General features: G+C 43.7%; 1 protein-coding gene across 2 annotated transcripts in view; it reads right to left on the bottom strand.

Annotated features, from left to right (window-relative positions):
- Nucleotides 1-530: 530 nt before the first annotated feature.
- setd3 (SET domain containing 3, actin histidine methyltransferase) overlaps nucleotides 531-25,154 on the bottom strand; it is a 34,404-nt gene continuing 9,780 nt past the window's right edge. For both annotated transcript variants that reach the window (XM_071471194.1, XM_071471195.1), the window contains 12 exons: nucleotides 24,754-24,877; nucleotides 23,469-23,561; nucleotides 23,081-23,229; nucleotides 22,565-22,637; nucleotides 21,931-22,187; nucleotides 11,414-11,472; nucleotides 10,182-10,296; nucleotides 9,954-10,028; nucleotides 9,115-9,281; nucleotides 7,231-7,316; nucleotides 4,936-5,096; nucleotides 531-4,543 (listed from right to left, as the gene is read on the bottom strand). In XM_071471194.1, the coding sequence (XP_071327295.1) occupies nucleotides 4,082-4,543; nucleotides 4,936-5,096; nucleotides 7,231-7,316; nucleotides 9,115-9,281; nucleotides 9,954-10,028; nucleotides 10,182-10,296; nucleotides 11,414-11,472; nucleotides 21,931-22,187; nucleotides 22,565-22,637; nucleotides 23,081-23,229; nucleotides 23,469-23,561; nucleotides 24,754-24,877 (1,821 nt within the window). In that variant the 3' untranslated portion in view covers nucleotides 531-4,081. The remainder of the gene's footprint in view (nucleotides 4,544-4,935; nucleotides 5,097-7,230; nucleotides 7,317-9,114; nucleotides 9,282-9,953; nucleotides 10,029-10,181; nucleotides 10,297-11,413; nucleotides 11,473-21,930; nucleotides 22,188-22,564; nucleotides 22,638-23,080; nucleotides 23,230-23,468; nucleotides 23,562-24,753; nucleotides 24,878-25,154) is intronic.

Below are 25,154 nucleotides of genomic sequence, written 5' to 3'. Positions count from 1 at the left end.
TTACTTTTAACACCCACCCCTCCCATCCCCGGCGTGACACCAGTAAACACTTGCATGACAATGGTGCCGTCCGACAGTGAGCTGGGCCCGGCCGTGGCTGCTACCATTGTATATTAATATGGATGGCAGTTCATAATTCATAGGGCAGGATTAGTTGGGAGTGACAGTCCCAGGACTGCGGTCTGCTCCCAGCACTGACACGGCGAGTACTAACAATACTGGACATGCCTCACTCCCCACTGCCCACCCCAGTGCCCATTATAATAATATATTCAAGGATTTAAGGGGTTTTATCTTAGACACCCATGAATTATGAATGGGACACTTCAAATTTTAATTGCCCCGAATTGAATGATTCAAGATAATGTTTCTTTTATAAATTCGTAATAGGGCTAGGGGGCAAAGGGGGGTGGGGGTGGGGGGGGTACATGATACCCCCCCCAACAAGCAGAGAAAGAGAGGAATAATAGACAGATGATAACCTGGTGGAGGATGGATGGAGGTTTAAGAACAACACGACACACAGGAGCTGAGAAATGAGATGAAGTTTAATCTCTGACTTTTAGAAGGTGACAGCTTCATCAGCTCTGCCTCAGACTGTACACTCACAACTACTGCGTACAGCGAGACGGCGAGGAGTCCACCGGAGAGCAACAGACCCACCGAGGAGTGTGGTTAAAGCTAGGAGCTGTGAGACACACACACACATGCACGCACGCGCGCACACACACACACTGGTACAGAGGTCTAGAGAAAAGCAGCAAACAGATGTGATTGCATTAAAAAAAATACATTTGTGATGGAAAAGTGACAGAAAGACAAGTGACACAAAACGAGAGCATCATGTGGTACAGAGCGGTCACACACACACACACACACACACACACACACACACACACACACACACACACACACACACACACACACACACACACACACACACACACACACACACACCTGAGCTCAGGTCAACACAACCTGCTGCTGGTCATTTTTAATGCACACTCGAGAGGGAACACGGCTGCTGTGACTGTTCACTGCCTTCTCCCTTCACACCAGCATCAAGCATCAGTCAGCCAACAACATGGCAGGGTTCAGGGGTAAAATGTGCCTCGTTAAGAGGTTGGGTTAGATCAAGTCCAAGAGAGCAGGCACAGCTGCAACGCTTAAGTTTTCAATTCCCCCCAAATGATTTTTAGACGAAAGGCCGACGGGTCACGCTGCGAAGTTTCAGAAATATTATAATATCTACTTTCTTTCTGAGCATTAAACGAGAAGGTCAATACGGTGAAGTGAATCCTTTCTGGTTTTTCCAACTATTTACTGATATTTATGTGATGTAATGATTAGAGGGAAAAAAAACTACTGCCAGATTAAATTAATAATAATCATTTATAATAATTAAGAGAATAACTGTTAGTTAGTTGTACAGATAATTGACAGCGTGTCCATCAGTGACCCGACTGCCTCCCGATTCCAGCTCTGTACTTCACACACAGCCAACATCTGAACACAGCCTGAAGTGAAGAGGGAATTCCTGTCGATAACTGTGATTAATTCTTATCAAAAATCAAACCTCTTCACACTTCAGGCTTGTGTGAGCCACTCAGCATGATTTCAGCTTTTAAATGATCATCTGACTGCAATTAAAGGCGCATTTAACAAACTCTTCTACCGTGCATCCTGCCAGGTTTATTTATTCCTGTTCAGTGTATAAAGCACAGGAAGTGACGTGAACAAGAAGGTGTCAGTCATATCTGCCAACAAGCTGCGGTCTGATTTGTGTGACGCGGGCACAAGGCAGGACGAAGGCAAAACGCACAGTGACTGCAACAAAGTCAATGCAGGAGAGAACTTAACAGTGTGTGTGTGTGTGTGTCTGCAGTGTCATCACAGCTCGTTTCTGATTGGTGGAATACAACTGTCCCTTTTCTCCTCTGCATGAATGAGGCATGGTGTCAGGAGAGGCTGAAGGCTATAAAACTTAGTGGAGGAATGGCCACTGAAATCTGTCATTTTCAATCTGAACCAGGGTGATGTTGTATGATTCACATGAAGACACAGGTTTAAGAGTTCAGACTGACACAGTGTAGGTGAGCTCAGACTGAGCTGCTACTTTAAACACGCCGCTGACACAGAGCCTTTCCACCGGCTCAGTATTCTAGAAACATTCACCTCAGAGACACCACATTGTCAGAGCAAACATGAGCAGCAGGTCTTTTATTTTCATAGGAACAAGAGAAGATTCTGACGGCCCTGACCTGCCTACTGTGTATTACTCACCTACAGTGTAACATCAGAGCTCTATGATCTGGGACAGTCCATTCTTTTGGGAACAGTAGTTTACACTTAGGTACGTTCCTGAGGTTTTCAACCACATCTCAAGGTCTTCATCTGCACTTCAGTTGGTTTAGTCATCGTCATGTGACCTATAGTAAATACGGACCTTTGGTCACATGCAAACAAGTGGTGATGTACAGCTGGCAGCTGGTAACATCAGCCTCTGCTCAGAGATGGTCGTCCACCAACTCCTGCTCCATGACCTTTAACCCTGATTGGTTAGAGGACTAGGAAGGGGACTGTCAGGGGACGTCTGGAGGAAGGTCGAGGACATCCAATTGCAAATACATTGTGAAGTTAACAAGCATGTTGGAACAAAGACCAGAACCAGTTGAAGCTGGTCACTGTGCCCCTGTCTCCATCACTGTTAGTCAGGATGTCAGTCTTTTTGTTCATCCTGCTGTTTTCCTGCATCTCTGTGATGAAGTGAGCCAACTGGAGGCGTAACCACTGATAATTCATCGCTCAGCCCCATATACGACCACTTGTTATCACCTGACCCACGTTTCCATACTTGTGTTACATGACGACACCTGAAGCAACAACTGCATGTTTCTGATGCAGATGAAATGTGGCTGAGAGCTCAGAAATGAACCAGTAGGTGGGTGGATTTTGTCAAACTATATCAAAAACAGACAAACTGTGGTGGAGCTGAAGCACAAAGTAGCTCCAGCGCGCATCGACAGTCAGTTCACAGGCACAGTCAGCGGGGGCCACTCCTGCAGTTAACACCGAGCACAAGAAACAACCTCCTGACAGTGCTTCCTTGTTTTTCATACAAAAAGTGTCATCTTGAAATTCCCTCGTTTTAAGGCGGTCGAACAAAAAAAAACATCTAACTGTGTCTCACCGAGTCCTGTATATGGCTTTGTCAGGGGCAACAGCAGTGACCAGTGAGTCACACATCAGTCCCTTTAAGTGACGTCCTCCCTCTAACATGAACTCTCTACATTCATAAAGATACTTTTAAAACACAAAGGAAAACAAAATGCTCTTGTTTCCGAAGCGCTGCAGTTATGTCATGACTGAAAATGTGCAATTTTGACTGAAACGTGTCACTGAGAAAGCAAAAAAGCATCCTCCATTTTGGCCTGTCAGAAACACGGGTTCGGATCACAGGCTGATGAGAGCAGCTTCTGTTTCCTTCAGCTGTTCAGCTTGAAATGATTCTAAGCAGAAAAAAGGGACCAGAGGGCAGTGATGGTCTTAACTCAGCAGCACACCCCAAAATACTAGAACACAATTAGATTGTCAACTCAAAACATACTGGACACACATGGAGACAAACTGCAGTAATAAACCAACCAATTTGCAGGGTTCCAGAGGTTTTGGCTTCGTGGAAATAACATTCACCTAACTCCATTTTGGTTTTTTCTTCTCCTCTACCTAAGTATCTCCTGCGACATGTTCTGCAGCCCTCCCACCCCTGCTTTCTCCCTCTGCTGTAGGCCACAAACACATTGAATAAGAAAACTACATTTTCTTTCAAACTGAAACAAAAGCTAATTATTATTGTGAACCTGTTCTGCATGGAAGGCTGAGGGACACACTGGCAGTATTTTAAACAAGTTCAGCAGCAGACAGCTAAAAGCCACACTGGATGATCACACAGTCTGAAAAGTTCTGCAGCTTTCTATTTTCTTTTTCTTTTTTTTTTTCAGCTTCTATATTTCTGAGTCATTTAAGAGACACAAAAATAAATAAATAGCATGGGCTGTGGCTGCACATGGAATCTATTTAATCACTCCTCTTTGGGATTCTCTTCAGTTCGCTTGGCCGCTTCTCTTTGGCCTTTCTGGGTTGAACTTCCAGTCAAGTCCAAGGCTGAATGAACATCTTTGCTGACCTTCGCCTTGGTCTCCTCCTGCACTGGCTCTCCATTAGCCTCCATCCCGTACATGACCTTCTCCCCGTTCAGAAGGTGCTCCTCCACCGGGATTTCCTGGCCCTCCTCCACCTCCTCCAGCTTGCGCAGGATGATAGGCAGCTTTGCGTCTGCGTCGGTGTTCTCCAGCAAAGCGATATCGCTTTCCTCGTAGTGCGGCAATGGCGCACCCTCCTCCAGCTTCTTCTGGAAATGCAGACGTTTGGCCCGTCCGCTAGCTGACGCCTTCTCCAGGATCTGCTTCTCGGCCAGGCGGAGCTGGATGGCCACACGAGAGTGCACAGAAAGGTCAGGTTTCTCCAGCATGGAGCGGTCCTCCTGGAAGACACCAGGCCAGGAGATAAGAGGCAAAGAAAAGGGGAGAGAAAGAACAGGTTAGAAGAAGGTGGCAATAAAAAAAAAGGGTGGCGCTAATTCTGCTTCACAGTTTTGTTTCCTAAGTTCTTGTTGTATCTTCATGGCATCTAAAATTCCATTTCCTACTGGGGAACACGGGGAGGGGGCTGCATCCTACACTTTTTTAAACTTTCTGGACTCAACCACTTGGCGATCATGTCTTCGACTGTATCTTTTCAGAGTGGGTAGAAACACTTGTTCATACAAACTAGTTCCTTTGAAGCTTACATAACCCTTAAAACCATCAAAAATGGTCTGCAGTCAGAAACCCGAAATCACAACTTTCAGGATAACTTTGACTCCAGATGACTGACCTCTGAGGTGGTCTTATAGGTCTTGAGCAGCAGAGCAGCTCGGGTTTCCAGGAAAGTCCACAACTTGATCTCGTTGTCCCAGCTGACGGGGAACTCACTGTTGCCCAGGGTGAAGATCTTATTAATGGCACGATCTCCAAGCAGGTAGTCCTTCAGTTCCTCTGAAATTAAACTCAGTGTTAGCGTCTGCGTGAAAGAAACCAACGCCCAGCTGCAAGAGGAGTCAGTGAAAGTCATGAAGTGGAAGAGGACTCTAACAGGTACGCGGCTTGTAAGACAGTGGCTCTATGAGAAGGCAGCAAGTTTCATCTCCCCGTTAACAAAACAGACAAACATTTTAGACACACACTTGTTTCCTGTCAACGTGGAGGTCTTCATGGGTCCAACGTTCTGCAGCTGGTCCCAAACAGATGCAACAGATGTTGTCCAACCAAATGATCAGAGCTGGTTGAAATTTTGCTTGGGTCCCCTCTGGGTACAACAGACATCAGATCCGAGACTCAGTTGGACCCTATCTGGACCTGGTTAGAAATAATTTGGACACCACCTTACTCAGGTGCTGGGTCTTGGTTTCAAGTGGGCCCATGAAGATTTCTGAGACTTCCAGGTTCAGATGAGATGATGAGACTGGCAGAGGTAGTCTGGAACCTTCAAGTGAATCTGTATTTTTTTTTAGATATTTTTATTTGTAGTTGTTGGAAAGGCTTTTTTTTTTTTAATTTTTTTTTACACACGTCAAAGAGGTGGGTGATTAGTTTCCCTCTGCAACTTGAACTGTGAAGTGAGACTCCGCTCAGTCAGTGTTGTGTCTTGGGTCGGGAACAGACGGGTGCTTCCACTCTACATCTGAAGCGAAAATACCCAGAACTGCTAAACTCTGCCACTAACAGATCTTGTATCAAACCTTTGATCGCTCCTCGTTCATTTAAAAGAAAAGCAAAATCATTTGATACACTAAATATGTTCACAAATACTGAGGAACACAGAAGAAGCTTGGATCGGCAGCTACAGTGAATAATATGCTAATCATCTTAATATTTTAAGCTTATCAACTTCATAGCTTTGAACTGGGACCACCCCCGAACTCTCGGGATCAAGTAGCTTTTAAAAGCAAAAGGCTACACCTGTCATTTCAACGTGTTAGAAACGTGTACTCAGTATTTTATTACGCTGCATTCATCTCTAAACCCTATTTAGATTTGATAAGGGATACGAAAGGACTTAGATACAAGAAAGAGATTCAGGCAACGTCAACACTAATACCTTTTCATTTTAACTCAGTATTTTAAAATGAACATGATCTCTGTTGGGAGGAGTATTTTAGCTCTGAATCCATGTTGAGTAGTGTGGACGGGAGGTGTAAAAAAGACATGTTTTTAAAACTAAAATGGATGTGGCCTCATCACTGGAATTGTGTGTGAAAAATAAGCCTTGATTGTCTTCTTTACCTTAAAGCGATGAAACTAATAATCTTCTCATTTGACACCAAAGAAGACGTTAGAAAGTCAAAGAGTGCTGAGCCAGTCAGTCTGACCTTCCACACTGTCCGCTTGAATCATGAACACAATTTTGGTCACGACATGTAAAAAAAAAAAAAGAAAAAAAAAAAAAAAAAAAAGAAAAAAGTCACAGACGGTCTTCATCCTGCTGCGTCTGATCTGAGGACGCTAACAGAGCTCGGTTACATGAGAAGATGAAAGAGGAGAAGTGCAGCGCCCCAGTGTGTGTGCACACTATTCCATCATGTCACATCTGTTGTGAAATGTTGACACACATGCACACACACGTGCAAGAGCTGATACCAGCCCCAACACACACGCACGTACACACACGTTGGGGCCATTTTAAAGATTAACATGCAGCAGAAAAAGTGAATAATATATCAAGCAGGGTCGTGAAGATGAGTCCTGTGACAGAGGAGGATGTGGCCTTGTGTGGTTGGGGATTTATGACACCGGTGCCGTTCTGCATACATGCCGATGAATATTGCAAACCCCCGGTGGATTTCTCCTTCCACACATCTGGTGGCCTGCCTTGATCAATTAAGCAGCTTGGGAATGGACAGGCCTTGCTCTTCCCCTCTCCTTCTCCTCTACCTCCGCCTCCTCTCTGTCTCTTCGCCTCTGCTGCATGTGGAGGAAGCAGTCACTTGACAACGGTCCCGGAGGAGCCTCTCAAACTGTGGCGTGCTTTGTTTTAGAGAATGCTACCAGGTTTGTGGCTTGGAGGTTCCACAGGGAAGGTCCTGCTGCTGGTATTCGACTCTGTGTGTGCGTGTGTGTGTCGGTGTCTTACCCTCTGTCATGCAGAAGACTCTGAGGAAGGCCAGGAGTTGGGCTGAAATGGGAGGTTCATTACAGTGCAGAGCAAAGACACAGGACCTGAAAACACAACAACACGGAGGATTAACATAAATAAACAAAAAAAACAAAAAAAAGAGCAGAAATTTAATACTTGAATATACACAGCACAATAAACATCCTGACAGTCTGAACTGACAGTCACAGAGGAAACAAATAACATGAGCAGTACTGTGTATGTGGGCGACTACACGTCTTCTCCAACACAAGTCATAAAGCTCAAGGTGAAGAAAACTCTGGATCCTGTATTTCAGTGCACGCTACTACAATCCAATAAAGATTAGCAGTGCTAATACTACCACTTACAACAACAACCCCACAAATAAGTAAATTACATTACATCACGTTTGCTCTTTTGGCAGAAGATTTTATCTAAAGCGACTTACAAGTGAGGGACATCACTAAAGCTTCAGAGCAGTAGGAGACCCTGGGGTAAGGACCAAGCGCTACATGTATTCAATAAGTGCAAGGAGAATATGTAAGTATATGGAAATATGGAGAAAAAGTCTATGAACCAGAGATGAGGAGTTTAGCCAGTTTGTTTGATGTGAGATATATTATACTGTATGGTTTTTTGTTTTTTTTATGTTGATAAAGTGTGTTTTTTTGTTTTTAACTTAAGGCTGCAGGGACAGAAGGCAGGGCTACCTACTGTGGGGTACGATCAAATAAAGAATACAAAAATAGTATAAATCTAAAATTTTGAGATTTTACACACAAATAAGCTTTATTTTATAACAGAAAGTATAATGTATAAATGCAGGAGTGAGGACACTTCAGATCAAATCCTGGCCTTCCTGGCATCTCTCTGAAAATGATATTAGCGTTGCAGCTTGAAGAAAACCTCAAAAGAATCTGTTCCACATCATATTACACACTGAGCCCATTTTAGAGAGAACAATATTTTCCTCCTGCTTGAGCAAAGTGATCGATGTGGCGATGGGTAGCACGGGGTCGGCGTTATTACACCACACAAACGCATTACCGCCTCCTCCCTGCTCCTCCTATCAGATTATCCCTCTGTCCATCCCTCCAGCGCAGCATCCAGCTCGGGGAGGTTAACTCTTTGTGCCAGAGGCTGAACTGTGGGTTGAAAGGTTGTTGTAGATGTACTGGATAGAACATGAGCTAATTACATTTTGTAGATGATCAGTCAGAGTGCTCACTTATTCTCACTTATCGGAAAGAAATGCAAGTGGAGGCAAAAGGAGCGAGGAGTGTGATGATAGCAGCCGCTCAACATCTCAGCACGGTCCCGACACCCAGCGCAGAGCTGTTTCCTTTGAAAATGATCTACAAGCATATCTGTCAATTTAATAGAGCGCCCCGGCAACAACGGGATTGTTTCATTTAATTTCCACTGTTGAGATTTAGACTGTCATCAATAAGAGATTAAAAGGCGTCTGATTAAAAATGCCGAGCAGAGAATGCTGCATAAAATTAAGAGGCTAATGATAAAATGATTAAGCTTCTTGGTGATGAAAGTGTTGGGGCTGATGGTAAATTGATACTTGGTGGGGAGGGATGAAAAAAAAAAAGAGACCTGCTGCAACATTTATATTATGTGTTTCAATTATGCCAAAGGGGAGCCTAATTGGTTGAAATATCTGCTGTTGGAAGACAAAGTGCACTGTGGCTATATGAAGGGTGCATGGAGTTAGTCGTGAGCCTGGAGCTCCTCTTGACCCATATTAAAGACTTCAGAGTGAAAAGCTTCAGGTTTGCAGATTCAGTTTTGTAGATAAGAAGAGGGAAGAAGAGGACTGTTTGCCCTTTGACAGGAGAATAAACAGTGACATAAAGAGCGGGTTGGACGCACGCTGGGATGCCGGCCCGTGCCAACACTTCGGCCTTCATGGCGTAGAGGCGTTCGCTTTTACTGACACCCAGCTTGATCTTGACTCGGTCGTGTGCGTTGTCCTGGAAGAAGAAACCGTTGTGGATGACGAACTCGGCATTGGATCTTGTGCCATAGAAGATGTAGATCTACAGGAAGGAACATAAAAATCGTCAGGACACACGGAGACTTTTGCAGGCTGACACATCGGGAGCTGTGACATGAGACAGGTCGGCAGTCTACGGAAGAACTCACACGATTCATTCACACACATGAAAATCTAAAAATGCCAAACATGTTCATGGGCTACAGCCTCATTTTAAAACCTATATTTACTTCACTCTTGGCGACTCTGCACCATGGGACGTCACGCTGCATTAGCTTTTAGCAGATCCTATTTGCACTGCAACCACAGAGGCAACAATCACCTGCATTACTTTGATACTCAAGTCTACATGTGATGATTATGAGGCCAGATCTGAAGTTATTAGTCCTTGGAGCATCTCTCTATATACCTTCTCATTTCTGTGGACAATTAACAGACAACAGACCAGCCACCGGTCATCCACGCACTTCAATCTGTGATTTCTGTTGCCAAACAATCTTTCTAGCAAACTGCAAAACAATCAAATATCCAGACGAATGAACACTTATTATCATCAAAGTCACTTGAAAGTGTGTAATGTGTGAGAAGAGGAATCCCTCCAAACCCTTCTTATTCTGAGCCGCTGACATGTTAGAGCTTGGGTGTGCAAAAAGACACAGGCAAGACAGACAATATAGACCACATTATAAGCAGTAATAGTGTGAGTGGTAGTAACCTGTTCATTCTCCTTGTAGTCCTGCAGTGCTACGCACTCACAGCGATCATCCTCCAGGTTGTAACCGGTGGTGATCTGCAGATAAACAGTCACCTTCATTAATCTGACAGAGCTCAACAAACACGTTTTAATGTTCAAAAGAGGAACCAGGAGTTCCTGTGTTTGTTTGTATTTATGAATTCAATGTTTTCAGTTTGTGTGTGTGTGTGTATGTGATGGAGATATTACCAGTCCATTAGTGTGGTTACACATGTCCCAGAGGGGGATGAGGGCCAGAGTGACCCGGCTGCCGTCCTCAGTAGGGATCTGGTTCTGACGGGTCATCACAGAGGACACCGCCCACCTGTCTCACACACACACACACACACACACACACACACACACACACACACACACACACACACACACACACACACACACACACACACACACACACACACACACACACACACACACACACAACCAATCACGGCTCAGTACAGTGGCATTTATTTACTCCCCGGGCAGGGATAATGATATCCTGGACAAGAGGAGGAGAGGGAAGTTTATCAAATCAACACTGGTGTTACCATGTAGAGAAGAAGTTTGCATCAGATGAGGATGGAGAGAGAGGAAGGAGAGATAAAGATGGACAGAGGAGGAAGAGAGAAGAAGATAAAGATAAGAGAGGATGAAGAGAGAGGGAAATATGGAGAAAGCAGGGAGAGCAGAGGAGGTACAGATGGAGAGAGCAAGGAGAACAGAGGAGGTAAAGATGGAGAGAGCAAGGAGAACAGAGGAGGTAAAGATGGAGAGAGCAAGGAGAACAGAGGAGGTAAAGATGGAGAGAAGATGCTCAAACCTATTGTTACTCAGTGAGTGGAATCAAAAGGAGCCCACAGCATCACAGCAGTTCAGTGTCAGGCTCGTCCTGTTGACAGTGGCTCAACACTGGACCCTGTTTCATACATGATCAGGCTGCAGGGAGCTGGGATGATATCCACCATGATAACTGCTACAGTCTTTATTGACTTGGTGATACAGAGTGAGGGTGAGCTACACCCACACTGTCGCCATGTCTCATTACTGAGTATGAGACTTGCAGATCCAGCTTTACATGTTGTAATACTCAAGTCTTAGTGTTTACCATCAAAAGAGGAGTAAATTAGAGCTTTACTTTGGACTGAATCAGTGGTATCTGACGTGCACAGACTGCTACAGTCTGATGGGCCCATCAGATTCCTTTCAGGAGCTGTCAGTGTTTGCAGACCTCAGCAGGGTACAGTGTTGATATCACTGATGGGACAGTTGCACAAAACTGTGAAAATATGAACCAAGCTGATCGTATGGCCTGTGTTCCAATGCACATGAACAACACACAAACATTTAGTGGATATGAGAAATATGAAAAGGGGGCCAAGGACGCCCCCCCCCTCCCCCCCCCCCCCCCCCCCCCTCCCCCTCCCCCCCCCCCCACTGACCTGTAGTCATCAAATGTGAAGCTGTCCTTCAGGGCCAGTTTGCTGGCAGCAGGATGAGTCTGGAGATGGAGGGAAGAAGGTGGATGTCAGGAAAGAGAAAGAGATAGAGAGAAAAAACACCAATCAGTGTGAGGAATTTTATTATGCAGGCATGCTGAGGGGTGGGGGGGGGCTGCCTGACAGGGACGCCTAACAAGAAGGTCTGGGAGTAGGGGGCCACTGCTGGGGCACGCATGTGTGTGTGTGTGTGTGTGTGTGTGTGGTCTGTTAGTGCAGTGTGACACTCGCCCCCCCATACATCACTGTCAACTTAATTTGTTGTGGCCAGCAGCCGTCATAAATCTGCCTCATCAATTTGGGCCTGAAACACTGTGTGTGTGTGTGTGTGTGTGTGTGTGTGTGTGTGTGTGTGTATGTGTGTGTGTGTGTGTGTGTGTGTGTGCACGTGTTGGAGATTGTGTGTCCACCAGCGACACTGGTTTCTCCATTTAAAGCCACAGTCACCACCTACTGTACCACAGCCATTTACAAACCGTCCTGAGCTTAAGCAGGAGAGAGAGACAGAGAGAGAGAGAGAGAGAGAGAGAGAGAGAGAGAGAGAGAGAGAGAGAGAGAGAGAGAGAGAGAGAGAGAGAGACAGACAGAGAGAGAGAGACAGAGACACAGAGGAATAAAGAGAAGGGGTTTTTTGGGGGGGGGGGAGAGAGAGAGAGAGGTTTGGAGGAATGTACACAGTGGGGTTCTTTGGATTGACCTGGTTTTCTGCATTGATTGGTCATAAAATGTGATCTGATCTTCATCTAAGCCACTGGCACAGACAACACAGTGTCCCTCAGCTAATAACACACAAAAAAATTATAATTTCTGTGTGTCTTTATTAAACACAGCCATTAAACGTTCACAGTGCTGGTGGAAAACGTGACTGAACCCTTGGATTTAACAACTACTTGAACCTCCTTTGGCACCAACAACCTCCAACCAGCTGTTCCAGGAGCTGCTGATCACACCTGCACAACGATCAGGGGGAATCCTGGACCAGTCTTCCTGTAGAGCTGCTTCAGCTCAGACATATTCTCAGGATGTACACTGCTGCATCACCCAGCTTCAGCAGGTGAACAGCCACCCTGACATTAGAGACAATGATAAACTATCCAGGCCCAGAGGCTGCAAAGCCCCAAATCACAATGCTCCGTCCACCCTCCTTCACCTTTGGGATGATGTTTTCATGTTGGTGTGCAGTTCCTTTTTTACACCATAAATAGTGCTGCATGTTCTTCCCATACAGCAGAGGAAGACCGAAGAGAGGTGGCAGAACCACTGCTAAGTAATAAGAGTTGGTTCTAAACTTTCAGCTCCATAAAAAGATCTAAAATACTGTTGACATCATCTCTGATATCTGGTCAGGTAACACGGCCCTCACATGACAGGGACCTGATTTAGCTTGTTTGAGCCAAGCAGCCACGCATCCTGCTGGGTAAAAGTATGCAGTACAGTATGTTTTCTTTTTTTAACAACTAATGTTTCTACTGATTTCAGAATGCTGTGAACATCAACTTGCAGAGGTTTAAGGCACAGGTGGTTATATCATAGTGAACAACTAGTTGAAATGTGGGGGGAAAAATAAAATAGATGGTATCAGATACATTATTTTGTCCATCTTACACTTCAAGAATGAACATATTAGGGTTATTATCACATGTGACAGAGACAGAGGAAAAACAGCAAAGCCTCATAACTAATAACCTTTAAAGAGTTTATCAGGTGATAATCTGAAGCTCTTAAATGGCCTAAAGAAATTGAATACTGCAGTGTTATGTTTAAGTAAAGGAAGTTTAAGACAGCTATGACATTTAAGATTTGAAAATGACTAAATGTAAAAATATCATATCCTGCATGGTGTGCTGTGGTGCACTTCTGAAAATGTTTGGTATACTGTGTGTGTGCATTTTGATGATAGGCTAAGATACACTGGTATGGTCTGAACTCCTTTAACATTGTGTCTCATACTAACACCATCCAACACACACACACACACACACACACCTCAGGGTAAAATAGAGTGGTCACATCATATCTCACCTCTGGAGGTGAGTGGCTGCTCTGTGTGTGTGGCAGTGTGTATTAATGCAGCTCGTCCAGCTGTGACACTGATTCATCTCTACAGGTGAGTGTGGAGGATCATGCTTGTCAAGTTAAACAAAGTGACCAGGCTTGTATCTCTCTCTCTCTCTCTCTCACACACTCACTCACACACACACACAAACAATTATCTTTGCTCTGTTTGACTCTCTCCTATCAGAGGAGGAGGAGGTGTGGGTCACTGAGGTGGATGTCCTGTTTCCCACATCTCACCTACAGTTTCCTGCTGTGTGTGTGAAATATGGACATTCTGAAGTTTAGGTCGTCCGAGATGATTTTTCAAACACGTGCAGGACCATCCTGCACAACAGCCCTTGGATTCACAGGATAAGCAGTCAGTCAGCCAGTCAGCCAATCTCTCTATGTCTGACAAGATGTTATTGACTCTGGCATTTTGCCCATTTGGACAGATCAGTTCCAGGAATTGTAAAGCCTCAGGAACTGAAGACAGGACCTGAGCTAAGAACTAAAACTCCTCTTTTGTCGCCAGCCAGGGATTCAAACAACCGAAAGAACCAATCATGTCAACTTGTGAGGATCAGAGGGCGGGGCTAGATAAACCCAAAGCCTTGTCAATACTCTCCTCTTTCACCTGGAGACATGGAGCAATCAGCTGGTGGGCGGGACACAACACCTGATAAAGATTTCTCAATGAGGAAGTCAGAGCAGATGAGCTTCACCCTCAGTTCTCCTTTTTTGTCACTTTTTATGTGGGAAAACCATGTTAAACAAAATATTAATCACAGCAGAATCTTTTTCATCAAACCACCACATATTTTTTCTAACACAGGTCTACTGATGTTCAACCAGGAGTGTTCCAACCTAATGTGCAGCCTCAAAATACAGGTGCAGCTGCCACTCACCGAAAATCATCTATACACACAAACCTGGACCCCCATGATATCTCCATCCAGCTAGTGCAACAGATACGGGTGCCCTCAAGGCCTTTTGTAAGAACATCAGTGTCAGGTCAGTCAAACACTTGAGCCTATAACAATGATCGTATACACAGCAAAATCACAAAAACACTGCCATTAAATTTATTTTCAATTTATTAGCTGAAGTGTTGAACGTCTTTTATCTTTAACCTCAGCACCCCTGACAACCAGACTTATTCAGTTACAGTTTGACTGAGTGGCCTGAAGGAGATGGACACGGAGTGGAAAATCACATACATACACAGAGAGAGAGAGAGAGAGAGAGAGAGAGAGAGAGAGAGAGAGAGAGAGAGAGAGAGAGAGAGAGAGAGAGAGAGAGAGAGAGAGCTTGCTGAGCTCTTGATGCATTAGCATTGAAAGACGAGGGTCATCCATCATGTGTCCACTGTGGAGAGACGGAGATCGTGGGTGTGTGTTGGAAGTGGCTAAAGGTATGGGTAAGAGAGTGAGTGAGTGTGTGTGTGTGTGTGTGTGTGTGTGTGTGTGTGTGTGTGTGTGTGTGTGTGCTAGAAGCCTGGATCCTGTACTTGTTCAAAGAGCTGGTTGAGAGTTAAGACTTAGCTTTGGGGTTGAGGTTAGAATCAGGTTTAGGTTTAGGTTTAGGTTAGGGACTAAGGAATGTATTATCTCAGTAATGGGTCCCCACAAGTATAGTAAAACCAGGATGTGTGTGTGTGTGTATAAACAAGCATATATAAACAGGTGCTGGTAGGTGCCAGAGTCAAGCTAGCTGTTACTCTTGGTGCCACACTTCATGCTAAGCTAGGCTAACCATATCCTTATTCTGCTCTGCACGCATCACAGAGTCAGGAGACTTGTATCAATCCTCTCATCTCACTCTTGTAAAGAAAGTCTATTGTCTTTAATTTGGCACCAACTAGAATAATTGGAAAGGAAATAGACATCAATGGAAAATGCTCCGATAAAGGTAACAAGGACAATCAGGCAGAGATTTCTCCGATAGAATGCTGCAGCGATAAAAGTAAACATGTGAACGTGAGCATGATTTTTTATTTTTTTACATACATGGCCCCACTGCCAATATCATGCACCAGTGCAGGTTGGGAAGTGTGTACATGCAGGAGTTACAGCTGTGTCTTTGTACGTCAGTAGTGGTTGTCTCTGTCTGTACACATCAGCACCTTCACTTTATTGTGTTGCAGACTGAAATGTAAATGGATCAAACTGACATTTCTCCCCATCAATCTACACCAAATCATCCAACATCATCCAAACATGTCTTTAGACATTTTTGCAAATTTATTAAAATAAAAAAAACTGAAATCTCTGATTTACCAAAAAGCATTCAGACCCAGACTGTGGTCGTGTAAATTACATCAAATCAACAATCAACATAAATTCACTCCTGTGGGTGAAGTTAAATGTGATCAGTTAGATTGTTCCAACATGTAACAGGTAGGAACAGAGCACTGTCCCCACCCCTGCAGGTGCTAATTTCTCTCTCTCGCTCTTTCCCAATACAGTCACTGATATGATGAAGCACAGCACTCTGCGATATGACGGGTTCCTCTGGCCCTTCAAGGTCGGGCTCACCAACATGTTTTGTCCACCCACCCAGCAGCAGGCCACAAACACCAGGGAGAGACTCTGCAGGCACACCTGGTATTTTGGGCTGTATTTGGACTCATCTGCACATCCAGGTATCATCTAAAAACAATCTCCAGTTCGCACAGGCACAGGAAAAGTAACACAACTAGAAGCACTCACAGAGGAGGTCAATCATCGAGCGCTGCGTAGGAGTCCAGGTGTGTGTGGCTTTTGTTTGGGTTAAATATCCAACATGTCCATTCCTGTTTATTTGAGTTTATTAGAGTCATGTTATGGGATGGCTACTGCGTACGGGCCTACTGACGACTGCTTGCTCAGCGACATCAGGATGGAGGCAGAGAGTTTACGCATCATCACGTGTGCAAGACAGCGCAGAGGTGGAGCATAGCAGGGACGGGCTCCAGGGGGAGGACGTGACCACTCGTCTCAACAGAAACAGCAGAATTCATCTGATCAGTCGATAAGAACTGTGGCCGTTTTAATGCAAGAGAAATATTGTCTTTCATAATTGTGTAACACGCCAACCAATACATACTGTTTTATTCTTAATGTGGTCGGTATCATTTCTGCAGCCTAAAATGTAGTGTTATACATAACTCTGGTTGTTATTTGTACACAAGGGGGAGGGGAGAGTGATCTGTGATCATTAGAAATATTTTCTAAATTTTCTGACCTTCCGCTGCCATGGAGATGCTGTTCCATATTAATATTACTCTGCTCTGTGAAAATGTCATTTCCCAGTGAGCACACTTTCAGTGGCTTTTGCGGATCTCTGCTCACTATCCCTTTGCTGTTCCTCTCGCACAACAAGTTGTAAATATCAAAAGATTGGAAACCAGGGAGACTCCGATCCAGATCCAGTCTGATGAGTGAATCAGACCCAAAACCTTCCCAGTCCAGTGCAGATCCGGCATAGTCCAGCAATGTCACAAGCTGAGAGACATGATTAAAACGACAACCCTGGATGTGACAAATAATTATCCTGACATAGCCTGTTATACATACTGAACACACACACACACACAAACACACACATAAACATATCCTCATTTTACTTTATTTGTGAGCATCCATCACTGACATAATACATTCCCTAGCCCCTTACACTAACCCAAACCCTGCCCCTGACCCTGACCTAAACCTGATTCTAACCTGAACCCTAAAACCAAGTCTGAACCCTCAAGCAGCCATTTAAACCTGTGCAGTCCATCATTTACATCCCTGCAAAGCTGTCAGACCCCTCATGTGTAGTGCGCTCCCATTTTTCAGAATAGTGAAACAAGCCCACACACACAGAGCTCTGTGTGCGCTTAGTGAGATGGTGTGTGTGTCCTGTCCCCTCATCTTTGATACATCTCCTTTCCTCACACACACACACACACACACACACACACACACACACACACACACACTTCCCTCCCTGTGTAGCCCCTGACTCTGTCCCCACCTCCTCCCTCTCCTCCCTCCTCCTCAGATGACCGGGCTGGAAAATTAGCTTGTCACATTGGCTTTGAATTGAATTGACCTGAATGTACCTTCCTTAAAAACCCCTCCCTCTCTGTCTCCGTCTCTCTCTCTCTCTCTCTCTCTCTCTCTGTCTCCATCTTTCTCTCTCTCTCTGTCAATACAATTCAGTTTAACTCAGTAAGCTTTCCTGGCATTAATGTCAGGTGAATGTTGCCAAAGCATCGAGGATGATAAATCAATAATAAGATGAGAAAAGAAAACAACATATAGTTCCTAAAGTAAAATAAATAGATTAAAAGAAACACAAAAATGTAAAACAAAAACAAAAACAAATAGTAATAGTAATAGTGTGTGTGTGTGTGTGTGTGTGTGTGTGTGTCTGTCATGAGAGGTCAAACTCAGAGCAGCATCATTATTCAACACTCCAGCATCCAAACCTCACAATCCCAATACTCTACACTGTTACTGTTGCTGTGCTGACTACAGCTGTATTTCGTGATCAGATAATCTACCCATTACCTTCTCAATGAACTGATTAATCATTTGATCTGTAAAGTATCAGCACACACTGAAAAACGGTTGGTATAACTTACCACAGCCCAAATAGATTTATTCAGAAAAAAAAAAAACAAAGATATCCAATACACTTCTATAGAAAAACATTAAATTAAAGCTGGAACTAGCAAATGTTATATTATTAAAATATTATTAAAATATTTCCCCTTCAAAAATGACCATTAAATGATTGTCAACATAGTTGCTGATTAATTTTCTGACTGTAAATGAATTATTGCTGTTCCAGTGGCTACTATAAATCCTCATATGATACAGTCAAAATATATAACAGAGCATATCCTACTACAGTTCAATATAGAGTTTTCTATATTATATATTACAATATTAATATATTGCAAGTGTACTCTGTCATCATTACCTCCAAATCCAATCAAGTCTCAGTTTCCAAGAGTGGATACAATCAAATTGTCTTATCAATGAAAAAAAATGTTCTTTCAACTTTTTTCCTCCTTTGTGGAACTCCATACTTTTTCAGACTGTCACACACATGTCTAAAATCACTGATTAAGTGCATTCATGTGCCATTTCAGTCACTACAAGACCAGGTATAAACCTAGGATTTGCTGGGTGTACAGGTGTGTGCAGAGTGCGATTTGTGAAAAAAAACATATAAAAAATAATTGAAAGACAGAATTCTTTCCTGGTCTGACCCTGTGCGTTGTCCTTTCTCATAAAGACACATGGGGGAAGTGATCACACACAACAAAACAGAAAGTTAAATGAACTGAATTGAATTCCGCCCTTCAGTACCACTGATCGTTCCCATCGGCCACAAACCTTATCAAAACACTTCAATGTCGAACAGAAAATGATCTCAAAATGAAACAGCACCATGTCCTGTCAATGTAAGAATAAACAGGCTATTGTCACAGCAGCACGAGTGCTGACAGTACAAGTCCATTACATATTTTATTGTTGTTTGCAGTATAGACTGTCAGACTGGCTTTCAACAGCACTGAGAGAAATCCAGGTGGGCAACCACACTGATGGGCCAGTCCATAAAAATTAAAAAAATTAGAAACGGTGGCAACCGGAAATGAGACAACACACTTACTGCAGCACATGACAGCACATCAATTAACCCCTGTTAAGAAATAAATGGTTTCTGTGCTCTGAAACACTAGAGGGCTTTTCATTTGAAAAGGTTACAGGAAGTGTTGAGTTTGTATTAATGCGTAATGCAGTAACTTTAACAGGGTTACGTAGTGCATCCATCCACAGAAGCAACAGTGTGACCGATTCCACATATCAAACAGAGAGAATTAGAAATAAAGACCTGTTACTTTGTGCAGGTGAAGTAAATGAAAGCTCTGATCTCTATTTCAGGAAATACAGTGGAGCAGTAAACAGTAACAGTAAAACTGTTATGGATCCAATGTAAATGCCTCCTGTGATGTAAGAGAAACTGTTCATGCCAAATCATTTTAAAACAGCTACGGCCAATGGGAAAAGTCCAACACTCATCTGACCAACCAGCTGTGTCACGAACATTCACAGACTGACAGATGTAACGTTGGCCTGTGGCCTGTCCAGCCAACAACTGTCCAGCATTTAGGACGTACCTAATAACTTCAGTTGTTTCAGTCTGTGCAAATTGAGAGCAGTAAAAAAAACTGGGAAAAAAATAGTATAAAACAATAATTATTAACAAGGTAGGCTAATAGTTATGATGCATTACTTTAAACATATGACTTGTGATACTTTGTGCCCATGTATCAAAACATCACAAAGGTGTAAAAAGACAATATAATGCAGAACTGGAATTAGACAGTGCCTTAAGAATTATCAGTCTACTTCAAATCACCAATGATGATGATCCCTACGTCAACTTCCTGACAGTCAGAATGTATAATTCAAACTGTCTACAGTATGGAGCCGTACTGCAGCATCACTGGAATCAGCAGGCAGCCTCAGCAATCCCAAGTGTCAAAGTCAACACTAACTGCTATGTTGTATCGAGTTAGTTTAACAATGAACTTGCCTCTTTGTTCGGCTGTACTGTCTCTACTTAGCCAAGCTAACTAAACCGTAACCAACGCATGGTCACACAGACTGATGCAGGGCAGCACTCAGGTAATATGGGCAACAAAGACATTGTCTGTCAATAGGTTCACTTATAAAGCATTATGAATCCTTGAATGATACATATACAATACGATCAAAAGTCACTGTCGCTATCCAATTGGCCGGTAGTCATTAAGACACCAAAAACTTTGCATTATGGGATTTCAGCATGGGACACCAGAACCTTTCGGAGGCACAATACCAAGAAATCTACTCAGACCATTATTATCACCGAAATCAACATGCATCAAATGGACTTCATTAGACCACTGGAACCAACAGTAATGGGTCCATGAGCAAAGCTCCTTCAGCACTGGAGCTCTTCTTCTAGCTCACTGGCACTGAACCATTTAAAACACAACACTCCCACCTAGTGGAGTCCATCCAAACTGCACCGCAAAGGGATTTCATGGAGCAGTAACTGAAGCATTGACCATGGTTACTCCTGATTTCTAAAAGACTTATCTATATTTGACACTTAAAAAGCTGTGTAACATTGTGTTATTAATTGAGAAAGGCACAAAATGACTCAAACACACTACTGAAATAGTCCAATAAAACAGTGTCTGAAAGAAAATCCAGATATCACAGCTGCTGTCTTAGCATGCAAACATCCAGTCTCCTGCCTGTTCATGATGTAAAACGAACAAGCAGCTGCTGACAGGAAGAGTGAAAGCCTTCTGTGACGAGGGAAGAAGAGGCCGACTTCAGAGAGGAGGACTGTGGTGAGTTCTGATTAAAGCTGAGCTGTCATTTCACCACGCTTCACATTCATTATGGGACAATAGCACATACTCAGATCACTCTCCCCCTATCTGTTGTCTGGGCCTGTTAACCAGTATTTCATCACATACCATAATCAGTCTCTGCATCTTATTCCAGCTGTTGGCATATTAACACAGGACTGAAAAAATTATTTACGGTCTTTTCCCAAACTGCTACCATGCAAATCACTGTCATACATCACATAATATTTAAAGGTCCCATATTGTAGAAAGTCAGATGTCTTCTTTGATTATAAAAAGGTCTGCGGGTTTAGGTACTATATAAATACTGTGACAGTGTTTAATCCACAGAGAAACACACACAACTCGTATTCAGAAACTAAGCCTCAAAATGAGCTGTCAGGGCGCCTGGAACTTTGTGATGTCAGGAAGTCCAGCTGGAGGAATGGGCATGCACGCATGTGATTGGTTGACACAGTGACGAAGCATTTGAATTCACTGCTGCTCTGACTGGCCTCTGCTCCTTGGCCACGGCAGCCGAGACTCATGGGTAATGTTATATTTAGACCTGTGCCCCGAAGGTTACAGACAAAAGATGATTTCTCATTAAGCGTAGGTGTAAATAATTTGTAGGATTTTTACATCATCAGGCAGAGCCCTGTGTTTCTATGGTCAGTAGCCATTTGATATGTACAGAACAGGAAAAGAAGCCCATATACACATATATACACGTATATACACACATATATATACACACACACACACATATATATATATATATATATATATATATATATATATATGTACACACACACACACACACAAACACACACACTTTTTTGTTGTAACTGCTTCAGGAGGAACAAAATTTTATTTATTTCATGTAGCTCATGTTGTTTAAATGCCACCACTGCCTCACAATTTAAGATCTTATTTAATATTGAATGGAGAAATCAAAGCATAAAGTAACCAACCAGTAACTACAACTGTGTACAGTTTGTGTGTGTGTGTGTGTGTGTGTGTGACTGTATCTGCCTACCTGTACCAGTTTGTAGAAGTAGGCGTACTGGCGTGCAGTGTTCTTGTACTGGCTCAGGACATCCTGCACTGCCTGCGTGCCCAGCAGCAGCTGCACCTCCTCCTGCTGGTAGTACAGCGGCGTGTCGTACTCCTGAGGAAGACTGCGGATGTACGGCAGCCAGGATGAAGCGGGGTTGGCCCGCTCGCACAGCAGATGAAGGGCCAGCGTCACGTTGCCCATGGCCTGCAGGATCCGGTCCTGGCTGTGCAGAGGACCTGAGACACAGAGGTTACACTCAGTTCCAGGGTAATACAACACTGCTTTGAGCAGACTGAAGGTCTTGTGTTACTGCTGTTGCAGAAGACATTTTCACGCAGAGGAAGTGAAGAAACAGTAACAGCTCTATGCAACAGTTTGGCCAGACTTGGACAAATTACATTGTTGATGTTTGACGTAAAAAGAAGTGAATTCAGCCCCTGCAGCAAACGGACATAATCTGTTACTTTTTATTTCAACTTCAGAATTTTTTTTAATCAGAAATCAGCACAATATGGAGCTCCATTTGGTGTTTTCTTCCTCTCTCCTATACATCATATGTTTCATGGCACGAAATTATTTAGATTTGCTAAGTTTTATGGACTGAAGTTCTCACCCATCGCAGAGTTCTGGGCCGACTCCACTGTCATCAGCATCTTCCTGGGTATCCACAGGAATAGCTCCTCTGCCTGCGCACACACACACACACACACACACACACACACACACACACACACACACACACACACACTATAACAGCTTCAGCATTATGTACAGTATGCTCTGCCAGTCTGCTGCAACAGCAGACAGGTCCTTGAATTTAGTAAGCAAGCTCTACTGTGAGTCAGCACTGCTCCTCCAACGAGAAAAGTCAAAGGTCAGATTTTTAAATGTAGGGACAGGAAGTTAATGAATCGCACCTTTGATTCCTGCAACAACTATTGTCAGCACAGGCACCTCTGCCAGCTGTTTTCTAATACATGACCCAGTGATCACACTGATATTGCTGTGGGTCATACGGAAACCAATCAAAGCCAACAGTGTATCAGTCAACCTGAACAAAAGAACTGAATATCAGCAGACTGGTCCTTTTTAAAATCCTTTGAAAACACAGGAACAGTGTTGGGCTCACCTTGATGTCTCTGGTGGCCCGCAGGCCGTAGCCCTCCATCCCAAAGTTGGTCACAGTGAAGCCATCACAGGACGCCCCGTTCTCCTGAGCCCAGGACATCAGGTCCGAGAAGTAGTCCTCTCTGCTGCCCTCAAACACTACTGACAGACCTGAACACACACACACACACACACACACACACACACACACACACACACACACACACACACACACACACACACACACACAACAAATATTTTACTTCTTTATGTTCTGGATGTCCCCCAAGTCACAGGCCAATCCTCACCCCAAACTAATATCCTATGTTCACTTCATAATTCTTTGGTGCTGTCAGATCAAATCAACAGTTTCATTACTTGAACATTGTGTGTGCACACATCATCCTCACCCTTCTGTTTCTTGCGGATCTTCTCCACCAAGCCTCTGATCTGGATGTACTCCTCCCACTCTTTACCAGCAGAGGGTGCTGCACTGCTGCATTCTGGGAAAACACAGGGCAACTGTTAACACTGCAACTGTATCACTTCAACTGACCCATAAAGCCAAACACACCTGAAACATACACATTATGTTGTCTATTTGATCTGTATGATCAAACCTTTTTCATATTACATGGAACATAACTTTAAAGAGCCCTGAACCTTCCTTTAGTTATGCTGATATGATTTGAGGCTGCTGGGGAACTCCCACAATGCACTGAGCACTTCCTCTCTGCATCATTTCTGTCACACTGGAGTTTGTGCTTCTCTCTCTCTGTCCTCATTCTGCAGGTGTCTCTGACTCCAGAGCTGCAGGATCCATAACTGACACAACAACACTCTTTTTTTTGCGGCTAACTCTCGTCATATTTTGCATATGCTAAGCAGGATGTGTGGATCCTACATTGTGATTAGCTACAGCTACAGGAGACATCCTCACCTCCTGCGCCCACTGAGCCTGGAACAAGCTGAGGCCTTTCAGTGGCTGAGACATAGAGCTCAGCAATGCACCTGACGTGGGCACTGAACTTTGTCAGAAGGCTGTTTTATTTTAGTGCAGAGAAGGTAGAGAAGTTTTCTTTCCATTTCCTTTTGTTTTAGAAAGTGAGTTTAAAACACTTGTGTTGTCTAGAGTCCTCTTTTTGTTATATTTGGTTCTTTTATTAAATAGCACAAGTTTCCCCTTTTACTTAACCCTTTATCAGAGATTGCATCATTATAATTTATATGTGTTACCAATCACATCTGAGTCCATGTTGCTTCCCCTTTCCTCAAAAATGAGCTGGGTTGTAACATATGTATTATTACTATTTTTAATTGGTGCTGATATAATTGCTGTTGTTATTATTAATACCATTATAATCAGTATAAGTATCACTATTATTATTACCATTATAACAACCAGTCTGACAGTGCTTAAACACAACAGTATATACGGCTGTTCCTGGTCTCTCTCTTCCCTCTGCCCCTTTTCTCTCCTCTCAACCCAGCCGGTCGAGGCAGATATGAATAAATTCTCCAGGAGCGATGAGGGATGTGCTCCAAATGTGCTAGGTGCCAACACACCTTTAAAACAAACACATACTTTCCTCCATGTGAGTGAGCATCTAGGCGTCTGTGTGAGCAGTGGGATATGGGATGAGTGAGTAAACAGATCTGTCCTCAGGTAGAGGTGGAAGTTTGAAGTAAACGTACTCTGCAGCAGTTCAGAGATGATGTTCATCATCTCTTTGGGGGAAACCACAGCGCTGGCTCCTGAGCCCGACTTCTGAGTCTTCACCCGACTCTTCTTTCCCATGGTGCTGGATGGACAACTGGGCTGAAAGAGAACACACCAATACAACTGTTAGCATCTCATACTCTGACTCACAGGCCACCGCTCCGCTCTACTCCCCATAGACAAACAGGTAAGTGATAAGCATCCAGAGACGCACTTTACTGTGTCACTGGGCCATCTTCTTTTTTTCCATCTTATTTTCCCTCAGAGGGGGCCGTTTACCAACCCAAAGACTTTGTCATTTACAAGCATTGGCTACAGTATGTGAGAGAAGCTGAGCTCAAACGTAGAGGTAGAAACATAGTTAATACAGACGCAG

The sequence above is a fragment of the Trachinotus anak genome, unplaced genomic scaffold (genome assembly GCF_046630095.1).
Source record: "Trachinotus anak isolate AG129_WGS33_773 ecotype Australia unplaced genomic scaffold, CSIRO_AGI_Tana_v1 ptg000033l, whole genome shotgun sequence".
In the NCBI taxonomy this organism is placed as follows: Eukaryota; Metazoa; Chordata; class Actinopteri; order Carangiformes; family Carangidae; genus Trachinotus; species Trachinotus anak.
The sequence above is the reverse complement of the archived record's forward strand: the minus strand, read 5'-3'. Positions and strand labels throughout refer to the sequence as shown.